The sequence below is a fragment of the Salmo trutta genome, chromosome 20, assembly GCF_901001165.1.
Source record: "Salmo trutta chromosome 20, fSalTru1.1, whole genome shotgun sequence".
NCBI lineage: Eukaryota > Metazoa > Chordata > Actinopteri > Salmoniformes > Salmonidae > Salmo > Salmo trutta.
Window position 1 is genome coordinate 42857139 of NC_042976.1, and position 16339 is coordinate 42873477.

A 16339-nucleotide genomic window follows, 5' to 3' on the forward strand; every position below is an offset into this window, starting at 1 on the left:
ATATTTATTTCTGTGACACCCTACTTAAAACCAGGCCAAGGTTTCCAGGTCAAGTCAAAAACAACTTTTCTTCTTTTATGAACAGTCTTGGAGCGACATATTTGATTTATTTCACACATTAACCATGTATCATGACTTTATAGTAAAAATATATGTTTGGTCTTAACCCACAAATCTGGACTTTGTGGCTGATTGAATCTGACTCTAGGTTGCCCTCTAGTGTGACAACACGCCTCTAATAGGCTTTTCAGCTGAAGAGAGGATTTTCTTTTCTATAGCTCTTTATTTAAACCAACATTTATGTAGGCCGCAGTATTGTGATCTATTTAGCCATGGGCGAGGTTGATGGGTTTTATTGAACAAATTATGTGATTCAGTAGCATATTGAAAGGGTCCTGGAAACGCCTGCGCTTATGCATTTCTGACGGTTGTGTTTCATATGGGTGGAGCTAGAGACCATTGACACGTAAGAAACCTGCTTTAATTTTAAGGAAGAGGCTACATAGACCTACATCTTTTTAGAAGCGAAGGATGGTATTTTTAAATATAGTCAGCTACTAATATTTTGTATTTGGTTTGATGTACATAATTATCCAAAGCGACTAAATTAGGCTGTAGAAAGGGCCTACATTGTCAACGTTGAGAATGAGATTCTCAATGTTTATTTCTCTGCTGAGGCCGATCGGGCCGGTTATTATCGGTATTTCTTTGGGATTTACCTTAAGTTTACTTAGTGTGAATTGGGTGGAGGAGTCTTGTTTCCTCAACGGGAAAGCGGGTGAAGAAATAAGTTTGTCCCAAGATGGGAATTCAAAAGGAGCAAGGAGACCCAATTCGATATCGACGGTCAAAGATGGGGACGCCGAGGAAGATTTTGAGCCGAGAATAGTGCCATATAAACCAGTCCAACAAAGCAAACCAAATAAACTTTTTCGGTAAGGAATCAAAAATCGTGGTTGAAACCGGAATATGTGAAATGTATTATTATAAACATGCTACAACAGTGTAGCCTAGATCTTGTTTTTCCAGTTGACTGTGATGTCTGTGCCATTATTGCCCCCGATGTCTTCAGAATGGATATTAGGCTATGTTGCCTATGTTGCCTGTTTTTCCCAGGAAACTCGTTCCAATGTTGCCAATTGTCCTTCAGCAGTATGTGAGCCTGGGTTAATCAGGCATGGTTGTTTCCCCATCTTTCTTTATCCGTTTTTCAATTGGTTTGCAGTGTCTTTAACTCCTACACCTATTAGATGTCAAGCACACTTAAACAACATCAGATAGCAATTTATGAACAATGTGCTTTTTTTTATGTAGGCAATTAGCACAGTGACGTGTAACATTACATTGGAAATCAGTCAGTATTGGAGTAGGCTGTTATTGTGCCCACAAAAACAAAAATATCTTTAAAAGGCCAACATTCCTGAAATGTTTGCACTAATTTTACATCCTTCACCTTATCTGTGGCTACCAGAGTACATACAGTATTTTCGGCCACAACAAATTATTGAAAAGTTTTACTTGATATAGTCAACCTACTGTATGTGGAAGAATATTGTGAGAATGGCTTGCGTTGAACATTGTACCATGTGCTTGACTAACCCTGTGTAGCAAGCACAGCCAAGTTGTTGTGGTGTATTACCCTCGACCTATAATTTATTTTCAGCAGTATTTGTGCAAATAATGATGGCTTAGGAGTAACTATAACTATACAATGTTATTGTAGTGGATTCTATCTTTGGCTACAGCTTGAAGAGGCCCATCTCTACTTGCTCAGCCTGTAACATGAAGAACTGCCTAAATGTTATTAGACAAAATATGCAAGGATGTTTTCTCATCATGACCTTCACAACAGTGTCTGTGTAACATTATTTGGTTTGATCTGAATAAAAAAAACAACAACAACATAAAAACAGGTATTTTTTTGTTTTCATTCATTTCATGGGGTTTATAGGAAATTTTGCCCCTACTCCTCATGGACAGCTAGCCGGTAAAAGAGATGTACTGGGTAGATGTGTTTGTGTATTTCCCTTATCACACAGACGGGTTGCATGAGATAGAGCTTTGAGCTGCTGGGCTGCCCCCCCCCCCCCCCTCTCCCCCCCTCTGGTATGGACTCTTAAAACTTGACTCTGTCCAATGACCAGGTTTCAAAGACAGACAATCCTTAATCATATCCCAGAAGAACACTGGAACTTGACTTCAATTAACCATAGCAAAACAATTACTGATGGGCTTATCTACTGTGTGAATGATTGCAAGTGTTGAGCATAAGAACATGCATGAAAGGGTTGCTTTCGCATGATGAACGACGACTTTAAAAGTTCAATCTTACATAATTGAAATGCTGAGCTGCAATTGAAGTACTAGTATCTTTGCAGTACTCTGTATAAGTATATGGACAATAACTCTGTATATTATGTTTTTGTATACTTATTTCTCTAGCTTTAACTTTTCACATTGAACATAGCAGAAATCACTTCATGAGAATGTATATGTTTTCCAGGGCTAAGTACATCAGTACAGAGCTGGGGATCCGGGAGCGCCTCTTCGTAGGGATCCTGACGTCCAAAAGCACCATCAACACATTGGGAGTGGCCGTGAACCGCACCATCAGCCACCACCTGGACACTGTGGTCTTCTTCACCGGCATGCGCAACCGCAAAGTGCCCCACGGCATGTTCTTGGTCACCCACGGGGACGAGAGGCTCATATGGAACATGTTCCAGACCATCAAGTACATCTTGGAGCACAATATCCATGAGTATGACTGGTTCTATCTGGCCCAGGACGACACCTACACAGAGGCAGACCGGATCAAACAGCTGGTGGCTCACCTGAGCATGGACCGGGAGCTTTACATGGGCAGCCCTGAGGAGTTTATAGGTGGGGAGATGGAGGGGAGGTACTGCTACGGTGGGTTCGGATACATTCTGTCCCGTACCCTGTTACTCCGGCTCAAACCCTTCCTGGAGAACTGTAGGAATGACATCCTGAGCGCCAGGCCTGACGAGTGGCTGGGCAGATGCATCATTGATTATGCCAACACCAACTGTGTGGATGAGCATGAGGTAGGCTTTGTATTATGGTCTTGCACAATTAAGTTCCATGGCGAGAGTTCTGTTCTATGGGTTTATGATTCCTTTGTCCAAGAGATTAGGCCTAGTCCTAGACTAAGATGCATTCTTAATAGAGATTCTCTATTCAAAGTGTTTTTTAGTCCATGACTAGGCTTAATCTGTGTCCGAGAAAGCAGCCCCAAGTGTTTGTCAGGAAGTGAATGTTTCTTGTGTCAACATACCAGACCCGAGTTGAATACATATGTCAAATACTTGAGCGGCACTTGATTTAGTTCATCCAGTACAATAGAACAAACGGAATAGTCACAACAGTGGACATTGAAGTATTTTACATATGCATTTGGCTCAGATGTGCTCTGAATTGAAACCCTAAGTCAATTGTCTTTCACTGGCATCTCCCCCAAAAAAGATGAAACAGAGCCTGACTTTATGAGGCCTCATAAACTTTACACTGCCTCCGAACATGTAACTCAATCTGTTAGTGTAATAGGCTGGTTCCTGCTTAGTGAAAGCTTGAGACACACACACACACACACACACACACACACACACACACACACACACACACACACACACACACAATATAGTAAACATTGAAGACGGTATACTACAACATCAACATAAGATCCATCTTTCAAGATCCACCAGCCTCATGTTCAAACACTTTATTTCCAAGCCACATTTGTCTTGAAATAAATAAATACAAATTATAATAGTGATATCTATAGAATAAGGCATGTTGCACCATAGTAGTGCTATAACATAATTATAACATCCATTGGTGTTTTAACACTGCATTTTCTATAGCCAGCCAGACAACTCTCTGTCTCTGTCTTTCTCTTCACACTGTGGCCCCTGGTGGTACTTGTCCTCTCTGCTGTGAAAGGGAGCTTTGCTTCTCCTGTTCTGCACTGACAGTCAGTGCCCCAGTGGAGCCCTGTCACAGTCACACCACTTGTCCAAGTGACAGTTTAAAGACTGCGTACCTTTAAACTAACTACACTGATTTAATGTATTTGTATATGTTACCCCTTTTGGCTCATAGTGTGGCCCTTTCACATTACACCTGCATTTGTTCCAACAATACACCATTCTATAACAATACTATTTTAGAACCTTTTTACATAATGAGTAGTTATTTCAAGACAGTTTGAGTGTGCCTAAACCTTTTTCTGTGGTATGTTAACTTCTATACCATTTTCTCTCCTGTGGGTCTGGCATTTGAGCAGGAAAACATGTTGTTTGAGAGTCTGTAGAGAAACAGAAACAGAGGGCCTGTTTCACTGCTGCATGGTTGGTCATCATGCCTCAGGGCCAGCACAACTCCAGCAGGGACCGACCTATCTATGAAGGGAGAAGTAGGGGAAAGGTCAGAAGAAAAAAACACGGGAGAGTGTTATTTGGAAGTGTGACTCACATTCCGAAGAACTGCGTTTGTAACACTCGTAGAGCACATAAAAAAAGGTTACTCGGTTATGTGTAGCAGTGCCATATTCTTTAGATCTTTGCAATTCTTGAGATGTTTAGTTAACACATTTTCCGCTCCGACGGTCGGTGACCTCTGCTCATGCGACTTAATTCTCTGTTCTTTTAATAGCTTGATCAGATCGGATTCACTTTTTTTTCCGACCCCTTCCTAATCGGTTAACTTCTTAAGGTGCGTACTGTGTTTATCCTAAATAGTCGTCGCTTTAGATTAAGTGGAGTCTTATTACTTATTATGGCCATTTAGGGGTTATTCGTACACTGATTCCTCTTAAGTTGTTGACTCCATACATTCTAGCAGTGTTTTTCCTATGAAGCCATTTCGAATATTTTTTTTTTTAATAAGGTCATGTCCTGGTTAAAGGACCCATGAGAACCAACATGTAAAGTTCATAGACGTCCATGTCAAATCTGGCGTCGGCTAAGTCTATACATATATATTTTTAATTAAGGCATATTCTTTTTTTCAACCATTTTCTATCCTGAATATTAGGAACAGGCAAGGGTTTTGATTTCTGGTCAAACAGATGGAAAAGGGATCTTTGAAAAAAATCTACCAGAAATATTCTTAAATGATTAGAAATACAGCGGGGTTGAAAAAGGTTAGCAAAAAACCCTTGATAAAGGTTAGCAAAAATGACTGTATAAAATAAATAATTTAAATACTGAGCTGTATTGTATGCTAAACAAATTGGGAAATTATATTATTTTATACTAATACAATTGCTCAGAGAAAGGTTTTGTTTAAAAAAACATATACTTTTTTATCAAAAAGGTAGGGGTCAAGATTCACACCCTTGTTTTCAATACCTCACCTTGCGAAGATAACGACACAGCCTTTTTCTAAAATCCTTCCAGATACTTGATATCCTTCATCTCATCTGTGCTTACGGACTGCACTCTACAATTATGTCGTATACTTATTGAGAGGATCAAGTCTGTCTGTCTAGCAGCACAGCCAATGTGCCCGTATAGTGTGCGCACTGGGAGTCTAGGCTACATTATTTTAGCTCCCCACTCATGCTGCATAGAAGTTAACACACTTGAATAATGCAATATGTAGAAACGCATTTACTATTCGCAAAACAATGTCCATGCAGGCTAGAACACTTTACAATGCAAGAAGATACCAGTAGCTTCCAGCTTTTTTAGGCTAACTTTCCTTGCTAGCTTACAGCAGAAGTGAACATCAATTCACTACCCTAGTACTTTGTTTATGGTAATGCGAGCCATAATTAAAATATGCTGATTTCAAAGCTGATTGACGCCAAACACTTTTAATTCAGTTAATCGTTTCTCCCTCACGTCTAAAGATGGCCTACTTTTGTCTGCGTCACATCACATCCTTCCCCTCACCGATCTCAACTGACTGTGGGAATGTTCCTTGTGAATGACGTCATTACTAGGTCTTTCAGAGAGAGAGAGGGCACTTTTTATAAAGTAATACATTTCTACTTCTATGCAAATGTCGTTAATCAGTACAATAAAATAAGTCCCAAATGGAAGGGAAACTGTTTGTTTGTAATCTATAGCCCCGTGAAATCAGTGCAAACAAGCTCAAAAACTCAATGCATACACACACTCCTATTGAATATGCATTCATCTGTATTGTGAATAGGCCTAGGCTACATATTGATTTACCCAGTTTATCAATAGAGATTTACCATTCAAATAAATGATTACCGTTATGTTATTATGTAGTTAGATTGGTCCAAATAAAGTCAAATTAATAGTTTAAATGTATAATTGATTCATTAATGCAGACATGGCAATCTCAGATTATTTTACATATTTCAAATGTAATGATATTGAACTCAAAAGATGCCCAACGATTGAACAGAGCAGTAGCTGATTTTATTTGTCTGGAACATGTGCCATTCTGTGACTTTGGCTAATTTGCCTTATTTTTGACGTGGTATTGTTTTGGTATCAAGTATCATGATGGTACAGAGTAAGTCAAAATTCTGGTATCGTGACAATACTATTTTGTTACGTGAAATGAGAATGCATGAGCAGAAAAGAACCCCACACCTACTGTAAAATATGGTGGGGGGGGGGGCGCCAGCAGGCTGACTTCAGTCGTCAGTTGAATAGTGTGTACTCCGACACATTGGTGCAGCTGGCTTCCGGGTTAAGCGAGTGGTTGTTAAGAAGCTTGGTGGGTCTTGTTTCATAGGATGTATGACTCAACCTTTGCCTCTCCTGAGCCCGTTGGGGAGTCGCAGCGATGAGACAAGATCGTAATCACGAAATTTGGGAGATGAAGGGGGTTCAAATTATTAAAATGTTCTTTCCCATTTAGTTTAATTTGATTCAAAACCAAACATAGCGTCCACTCCCCCATTGAAGGCAGTTTTTTTTTTGTCCTGCCCAATGCATTCGCCAAGTAGCAGCCTATGAAAAAAGGATTTGGCTCGTGAGACTGTTTTGAAATAAATATGAATCCCCAAAGCATTACTAAAAGATCAAGTTTGGGAGCAGCAAAAGAGTGAGCAGACATCACCTTTTGATCATTATTTCAGCCAGCTCCCATTATTATTTTGATTGTGCGTTAAACCCCCTCCATGTACATGTGTCCATATGCCCATCAGAAACAAGAGATGAGATGATGCCGGTGACCCTCGTATTTAGAAACATTTACGTTATTTTCCTGTAACAATTGCTTGTTTTCCATTTAATTTGATTAAACCCTAAACTTTTTTAGAATGATTCACCATCCTTGGCTTTATGGTTGAGAACATCCATGGCTCACATGCAATGCAATTTAGAAACTGTCTGCTATTCCTGGAGAAGTGCAAATGCGATCTGTATGATCCTTCCATGATTTTTATAAAACATTATATTTAGGAGCAGTAGCCTATAACGGAGTGGACATTCCCCCTTTCTCTTTATATTGGCTCCTGTGAAAAGTTTGGATGTGCGTAAAACCTACCATAGTCTACATTGTCTGGTGTATGTACTATATTTTAACATAGCCTATTTAAAACAAGTTGTTTAGTTTTGATTATAATTTGTTATTTTTTTCAGCTCTATCAATAGTGACTTTAATCTATATACAGCGTTTGGCATGTCCATGGCTCAGACATGGCAGAAATAATGCAATTTACAGTAGGCCTAGCCCCTATATCGGTGTGAATGCTATGTTAAACAATGTTGAACTCTTGCAATTACATAGAACAATGTGGACTGCAAACATGTTCAAGATATTTAGCAAAGATAGAATAGGCCTACATTTAAAAAAAATCTGTAGGCTATAACGGACTAACATTCAAATTGGAGTTGATGACAATGCAAGACATAAGACTGGAAATATACACAACTTGAAGCAACCACATATTTAGCCCTGGAGCATGTTCTGATTGGCCTCAACACACCTACATCTTATTTATTCATCAAAACCCAGCCTTTTCTCGCCACCTTTTCTCGCCATTTCCAACTGAAAATAGCTCAAATATTTCTGACACACCCCTAGACCTTTAGTGATACCGCCAGCACTAAGATTTACATTGCATTAGGTTTGTTGAAATACAGCCCAAAAATGTATAACTCAGTCTTTTTGTTTTCACCCAATTCCCACTTTGCTAAATGTATGTCGATCTTTGTTTTCAGGGGCTGCAGTACTACCATTACGAGATGGGCAAGAACTCAGATCCAAGTAAGGAGTACAATATGCAGTTTAAAAATGCCTTGACTGTCCACCCGGTGTCTGACCCTGAGCAGATGTACAGACTACACAAACACTTCACTGAGATCGAACTGCAGAGGACATACGATGAGATTGAGAAGCTGCAGGTAAAACCAGTCTAAACCTGAACACCACAAAACATCCTCTGTTCAGTGAACACTGACTGTAGTCTTGTCTCCCTGTCCGTTTTAGTTGAACATCAAGCGCTGAAGGCTTATTTCAGTACAATGTTTGTTTTGTGAATGACTCAGCGGTCTTGGTTGAACATAAGCAGCTTTTAATTGTAGCCATACAATATCACTGAGTACGGTTACATGCACACAATTATTGTGAAAATGAAATATTATGAATAGTCAGATTAATATAATAGTTTGATTTTAATCATTTACATGCTTTGCAAGAATAACTATTTCTCTAATAATCCTGTTTACAAGGGCACATCCGAAATCATTTAATAAAATGCAGAAAATCACCGATCAAAATCAAGCGACCATGTTCATTTTGTGAAGCCTATTTGATTCCGAGTTTGGATATATATCGTTTGTATGTGAAAACTATTTCTAAGATGCATACTTTCAGTTTTTCCGAACTCACTTCACTCGAGCGAAAGAAGGAAGATTGCATTGTTTATGCACATGTACAGATCAAATACACAGCTGTAACCCAGGTGTTTTAATCGGTGTATGCTTACTTCGATTATGACCTTACGCCGATTTAAGATAAGCAGAGTAAGGTGTTTACATGACTAATGCCATACTCGGCCTATTGCCATAATCAGTTTAATATCAGGTTATTAGTGTGCATGTAAACATACTCACTGTCAGCTTTTGACTTTACAGAGGTATTTTATTTCTTTACATCTGTATCCACAGGCAGAGATAAAGAATGTGAGTGAAGTGGCTTATGATGGCAACCGGAGCGCCCAGTGGCCCATTGGGATCAATCCTCCCTTTGAGCCCAAGTCTCGCTTCGAGGTCCTTCGATGGGACTACTTCACAGAGGAACAAGTGTACTCGTGCATCGACGGCTTCCCCAAGTGTGAACTGCGCGGTATTGATCGTTTGGACGTGGACGATGTCATCGAGATAGCCATGGGGGAGCTGAACAAGAAATACAAGCCTGTCCTCCACTTGAAGAAGCAGCAGCTGATCAACGGCTACCGGCGCTTCGACCCCACTCGGGGCATGGAGTACACCCTGGACCTGCAGCTGAAGGTAGTCAACCAGAAAGGCCACAGTCGCTCCATCACCAAGAGGGTCCACCTGGTGCGTCCCCTGAGTCGCATCGAGATCATCCCCATGCCTTATGTCACAGAGGCCACCAGAGTTCACATCATCTTACCGCTGAACGTTCAGGATCGAGATTACGTCAACCATTTTCTTGAAGTGTTTGCCGCAAATTCGTTTGAGACCAGTGAAAACGCCATCTTGACTTTCCTGTTCATCTACGACCCATTCGAGGCCCAGCAGGTCAACCAGAATGACATCTTCGCCAGTGTTAAAACCCAGATCAATGCCTATGAACGCAAGTATCCAACAGTGAAGATCCCGTGGATAAGTGTCAAGACTGAAACCCCCTCTCAAATCAAATTCATGGACATCATCTCGAAGAAGCACCCAGTAGACACACTGTTCTTCATCACTAACGTCAACACCAACGTCAACTCAGAGTTCCTCAACCGTTGCCGCATGAACTCCATCAACAACTGGCAGGTGTTCTTCCCAATCCACTTCCAGGACTACAACCCAGACATTGCCTTCCACAACCAGGAGCCCCCACCCGCAGTAGACCTGGTCAAGGACGCCGGACACTTTGACCGCAGTTCGTTCGAGGAGGCGTGCTTCTACAACACTGACTACATGGCGACGCGCACACGCATGGCCTCCGACGTGCAGGAGAACGAGGAGATCTTGGAGACCTTGGATATCTACGATATGTTTGTCAGGTACTCAACCCTGCATGTGTTCAGGGCTGTGGAGCCAGCCTTGCACCAGAAGTACCGCTACCAGGCCTGTAACCCTCGGCTAAGTGAGGACATCTACCACAGGTGTGTCCAAAGCAACCTGGATGGCCTGGGAGCCCGTTCCCAGCTCGCCATGCTGTTATTTGAACAAGAGCAAGGAAATAGCACTTGATCACACCCCCCTTAGAAACTTCACCTAGAATGTGTATGTGATTGTGTGTATGCATGTTTGTATGTTTGCGTGCGTGTGATTGTGTGTCTGTTTTAAAACTAATGCAGTACATTCCTAAAATATTTTTTTTTTTACTGAATACAAAAAACTATGCTGGAACCAAATGGGTTTGTTTTGAACATTGAAAGTATTTTAAACCTTTGATTTGGTGATCATGCAGTATATCAATATTTTTTATATATTAGAAAAGTTCTACATACATTTGATGTTGCTCTCAAGGGTATGGCTTTAAACCTGCCCAGCTTTTGATACTTGGTCCTTTGCAGTTTAGTAATCACTACTAAAGCACATCTCAATATGTGTGCCTTTTTAATGTCTGTCGGTCCTCTTGTATTTTCATGTCCATTGTCATATCAAGCAAAATAAGTAGATTTACATGTATACATTTATCAATATTTGAGGTCTCATATTTCCACACTACACATTTCATATTTTAATGTGTAAGCTGGCATCTGAAATATAGATTCACTCTACTCAAAGATGTTAAACGGAAGAAAGCTTTATGGCACTGACGTAATCAGATGCAGCATGAGATTACTGTTAGACTAAGCGGATTGGACAGTATGTGTCGGTACTGTAGGTCCCCATAGGTGAGGTAGAAAACTGGCCTGTAGGGTCTGTTTAGGAGGTTGCGGCATTACACATTCTTTAAAAAAAAAGAAAGCATACGATTGTCTGTTATTTAGAATAGGAAATCATGTCTTTATCTGTTACATTTCTATCTGCAACACTGAACATTTCACCCCTCAAAAAAGATGACTGCTATGGTGTGTGGTCATCCACACCCCCCTCCCAAAATGGCTGCTGTGCCATTTCTTCCCCTTGCATTACTTGACATAGATCCAGAAAAACTAGATGTGTAGATACTGTTTGATACTGTTTGTTTCTCTGACCATATTGCTGGAGAGTCCTTGAAAATAACTGAGAAGCCAACTTTGTGACTGGACTAGTTCACATAAGTTGATGGTTTCAGCATGTTACACACTAAAATGTAATCTCAATATATTAAAGTAGCAAATTGAAATCAGTTGAATTTAAGAATGTAGTTATTGAGGGCAATCAGGATTGTGGTATGTTATGTATACGTTGGTAGTCAACATTGTAACATGAATGTTATTACATTTCTATTGCATCAGAATATACCTGAAGATATACAGTTGAAGTCGGAAGTTTACATACACCTTAGCCAAATACATTTAAACTCAGTTTTTCACAATTCCTGACATTTAATCCTAGTAAAAAATTCCCGGTCTTAGGTCAGTTAGGGTTACTACTTTATTTTAATAATGTAAAATGTCAGAATAATAGTAGAGAATTATTTATTTCAGCTTTTATTTCTTTCATCACATTCCCAGTGGGTCAGAAGTTTACATACATTCAATTAGTATTTGGTAGCATTGCCTATAAATTGTTTAACTTGGGTCAAACGTTTCAGGTAGCCTTCCACAAGCTTCCCACAATAAGTTGGGTGAATTTTGGCCCATTCCTCCTTACAGAGCTGGTGTAACTGAGTCAGGTTTGTAGGCCTCCTTCTCACACACACTTTTTCAGCTCTGCCCGGAAATGTTTTATAGGATTGAGGTCAAGGCTTTGTGATGGCCACTCCAATACCTTGACTTTGTTGTCCTTAAGCTATTTTGCCACAACTGTGTAAGTATGCTTGAGGTCATTGTCCATTTGGAAGACCCATTTGCGACCAAGCTTTAACTTCCTGACCTGATGTCTTGAGATGTTGCTTCAATATATCCACATCATTTTCTTTGCTCATGATGCACTCTATTTTGTGAAGTGCACCAGACCCTCCTGCAGCAAAGCACCCCCACAACATGCTTCACGGTTGGGATGGTGTTCTTCGGCTTGCAAGCCTCCCCCTTTTTTCTCCAAACATAACGATGGTCATTATGGCCAAACAGTTCTATTTTTGTTTCATCGGACCAGAGGACATTTCTCTAAAAAGTACAATCTTTGTCCCTATGTGCAGTTGCAAACCGTAGTCTGGTGGTTGTATGGCAGTTTTGGAGCACAACCAGACTTGTGGAGGTCTACAAATATTTTTCTGAGGTCTTGGCTGATTTCTTTTGATTTTCCCATGATGTCAAGCAAAGATGCACTGAGTTTGAAGGTAGGCCTTGAAATACATCCACAGGCACACCTCCAATTGACTCAAATGCTGTCAATTAGCCTATCAGAAGCTTCTAAAGCCATGACATCATTTTCTGGGATTTTACAAGCTGTTTAAAGGCACAGTCAACTTAGTGTATGTAAACTTCTGACCCACTGGAATTGTGATACAGTGAATTATAAGTGAAATAATCTGCCTGTAAACAATTGCATGCACAAAGTAGATGTCCTAGCCAACTTGCCAAAACTATAGTTTGTTAAGAAATTTGTGGTGCGCTTGTAAAACGAGTTTTAATGACTCCAACCTAAGTTGTATGTAAACTTCCGACTTCAACTGTACATCGTTTGAAATCCCATTGATATTGACATTTCCCTGCAACATTTCTGCCAAGTTATAATAATAATCACAATTATTATTATAATTATTGTATATATACATTTACATGGTACCACATTTGTAGCCCTCAAAATGTAATAGTTGGCATCAAGCAAATAGCTGTACACTGCAATTTCCACTCAGTATTGTGCAAACAGAGGCCTTTTGAGTGGGTGCAGCAGGTACCAGTAACCTGCGAAGTAAAATATGTGCAATACTGTATAGATTATATATATATATATATATATATATATATATATATATATATATATATATATATATATATATATATATATATATATATATATGAACAAATTATAACTGTCCATTCAAGGACAGGGATTTTATTTGTTTGACATGTGTTGCAAATTGAGAATATGTTCTAAAATGATATTTATAAAGCTTATACCAAGCCAATATCCTTTGTAACACTGAATGTGACATGGCCTACATTAAAGGTAGACAGTGAAAGGACATTACAACAAGCAGCAGCGCAGATGTTGCGATGAGACGCAAGACTTTGTTCTCACACAGTCACACACAGTATCTGCGCATGTGTATGGGTTCGTACGGGACCGAAATTGCTGAGGAGTTTAGCCTCGCCCTTCAACGCTCTTATTTGTTGCGGAAATTGACCCACTATATTGTTGACTTTGTGCATCTATGTCCTTTCACTGAGTCTACAGTACCTTTTAAGACTTAACTGACATTACTGTTTTGTGTATACACTAATACACTACATTTTAAAGATTTGATTTGTATTGTATTATACTGAAAGAAACGCTATGGACACTGAATCTATCATGAAATAAATGCATACTAAAAAGAAAATCTAGATTTCACATGTACAGTGCCTTCAGAAAGTATTCACACCCTTTTACTTTTGTGTAACTGATCTACACACAATACCCCATAATGTCAACGTGGAATTTGGTTTGTAGAACATTTTAGAAAGGAATAAAAAATGAAAAGTCAATAAGTATTCAACCCCTTTGTTATGGCAAGCCTAAATAAGTTCAGGAGTAAAAATGTGCTTAACGAATCACATAAGTTGCATGGACTCATTCTGTGTGCAATAATAGTGTTTAACATAATTTTTGAATGCTACCTCATCTCTGTACCCCATAATTATATGTAACTTCCCTCAGTCGAGTAGTGAATTTTAAACACAGATTTAACCACAAAGATGTGGGAGGTTTTCCAATGCCTCGCTAATTACACTTTGGATGGTGTATCAATACAGTCAGTCACTCGAAAGATACAGCCGTTCTTCCAAACTCAGTTGCTGGAGAGGAAGGAAACTGCTAAGGGATTTAACCATGAAGCCAATGGTGACTTTAAAATGGCTGTGATAGGAAAAAACTGAGGATGGATCAATAATGTAGTTACTCCAGAATATTAGCCTAATTGAGTGAAAATGAACCCTGTACAGAAAGAAACTATTCCAAAACAGGCATCCGGTTTGTAATAAGGCACTAAAGTAATACTGCAAAAAATGTGGCAAAGCAATTCCCTTTTTGTCCTGAATACAAAGTGTTATGTTTGGGGCAATTGCAATAAAACACACTACTGAGTACCACCATCCATATTTTCAAGCATAGTGGTAGCTGCATCATGTTATGGGTATGCTTGTAATTGTTAAGGACTGGGGAGTTTTTCTGGATAAAAAAGAAACAGAATGGAGCTAAGTACAGGCAAAATTCTAGAGGAAAACCTGGTTCAGTCTGCTTTCCACCAGACACAGGACAATAACCCAAAACACAAGGCCAATTTACACTGGAGTTGCTTACCAAGAAGACAGGGAATGTTCCTTAGTTGCCGAGTTACAGTTTATTTACTTAGACAACCAAAAAAAGTAGATTTAACAATGAAAATTGTTGTCTAGCAATGATTAACAACCAATTTGACAGATCTTGAAGAATTGTGAAAAGAATAATGGAAAGATGTTGCAAAATCCAGGTGTGGAAAGCTCTTAGAGATTTATCCAGAAAGACTCACAGCTGTAATCACTGCCAAAGGCGCTTCTATAAAGTATTGACTCAGGGGTGTAAATACTAATGTAATTGAGATATTTCTGTATTTAATTTCAAATAAATTATTCAATTTTGAATTCAGTCTAACACAAGAAAATGTGGAATAATTTAAGGGGTATGAATACTTTCTGAAAGCACCGTATATAATTTTCCAAGAGGTTTTGTAATTGCATCCAAAATGCTTGATATGCATGTCTATTTTGCTAGAGAACATTTGAGATTATAATACATTATGCAAATTCAGAATGATGAAGCTCAAATAGAGATTTCCATTGTTTCCCTTGTATCTGATATCTGTAAATATAATTTGTAAGGGATAATCCACGAAGGGCTATGCGTTCTATGAAAAATAATGAACAACGTGGAAGGTCTGTGACCTACCACGGAGTTGCATAATTTTCCAGAGTATGCATAGAGCCCCGAGTTGATTGTCCCTTTTATACCATGGCTATAATTTAACATATTTGCCACTAGAAATGTGTTAATTTGCCTGTAGAAATGTGTTCAACATCTACTGAAGTAGCTAGAAAGTTTACTAGATAGCTAGTTGCCATGGTCACCAAACAGACTTGCTGGTTTAGCTAACCAAACCAATCAGTCCTAGCTTGCTATTATGAAAATCGAATTCAACAATACCAATACTGTCTTCAATTTGACTTTTGCTTTCAAAAGCAACTAAAAAAAACATGTAAAAATGAACTATAGCCATTGAATTCTACCGTGCAAATATAGCATGTGTTATTTAAGCAATAAGTCATGAGGGGGTGTGGTAAATGGCCAATATACCACGGCTTGTGGAGTGCCTGGATACAGTCCTTTGCTGTGGTATATTGGCCATATACCACAAACACCCGAGGTGCCTTATTGCTATTATAAACTGGTTACCAACGTCATTAGAGCATTAAAAATACATGTTTTGTCATAACCGTGATATACCACGGCTGTCAGCCAATCGGCATTTAGGGCTCGAACCACCCAGTTTATAAAGGAAAATAATGCCCACTCTAGAATGCCCTTTGAGCCAATCTGGAAGGAGTATTCAACAATGCCATGGTAGGTCTTCTAATTGTTATGACAATTCTTCAGTTATTAGCTTTGTTTAGGTGAGACGATGGCGTAATCGACAAGTCCTGCTTTACATTTTACACTGTTGACTATTCTCTGTTTACTACCAGTGTAAGTATTGGATTCAGTCATTTGAAGTGTCCAGTGTACCGTAGTATGTTTCTAATGGTAGTGTTAACCTAACTCATTATTAATCTAATCGAGAAACAGTGACCACTTGGAAATTCAATCCATATCCTCCCCATAAAGCAGCTGACCCAAGTCTGTCCAGACCTATATTAAAAGGTCCTGTGTACAGCACA

At 39.3% G+C, this 16339-nt stretch overlaps 1 protein-coding gene and 1 long non-coding RNA gene across 2 annotated transcripts; one reads left to right on the forward strand and one right to left on the reverse strand.

Moving 5' to 3' along the window:
* Window positions 1-230: 230 nt before the first annotated feature.
* Window positions 231-11590, forward strand: LOC115156105 (chondroitin sulfate synthase 2-like). The gene is made up of 4 exons (XM_029703412.1): window positions 231-935; window positions 2504-3068; window positions 8172-8354; window positions 9120-11590. Exons 1-4 carry the CDS (start codon window positions 646-648, stop codon window positions 10380-10382), a joined length of 2301 nt encoding a protein of 766 aa, XP_029559272.1. The 5' UTR covers window positions 231-645; the 3' UTR covers window positions 10383-11590.
* On the reverse strand, window positions 3730-6292 carry LOC115156106 (uncharacterized). The gene is made up of 2 exons (XR_003868182.1): window positions 5378-6292; window positions 3730-4421 (listed from the first exon to the last, which is right to left on the reverse strand). It is a non-coding gene; the product is annotated as an uncharacterized LOC115156106 (long non-coding RNA).
* Window positions 11591-16339: the final 4749 nt, after the last annotated feature.

Bases quoted from the DNA above. Each gene is read 5' to 3' on its own strand.
- LOC115156105 (XM_029703412.1), top strand. From the start codon at position 646: ATGAGATTCTCAATGTTTATTTCTCTGCTGAGGCCGATCGGGCCGGTT. The intron at 936-2,503 runs GTAAGGAATCAA...TATGTTTTCCAG, and splicing joins AAACCAAATAAACTTTTTCG to GGCTAAGTACATCAGTACAG. The intron at 8,355-9,119 runs GTAAAACCAGTC...CTGTATCCACAG, and splicing joins ATGAGATTGAGAAGCTGCAG to GCAGAGATAAAGAATGTGAG.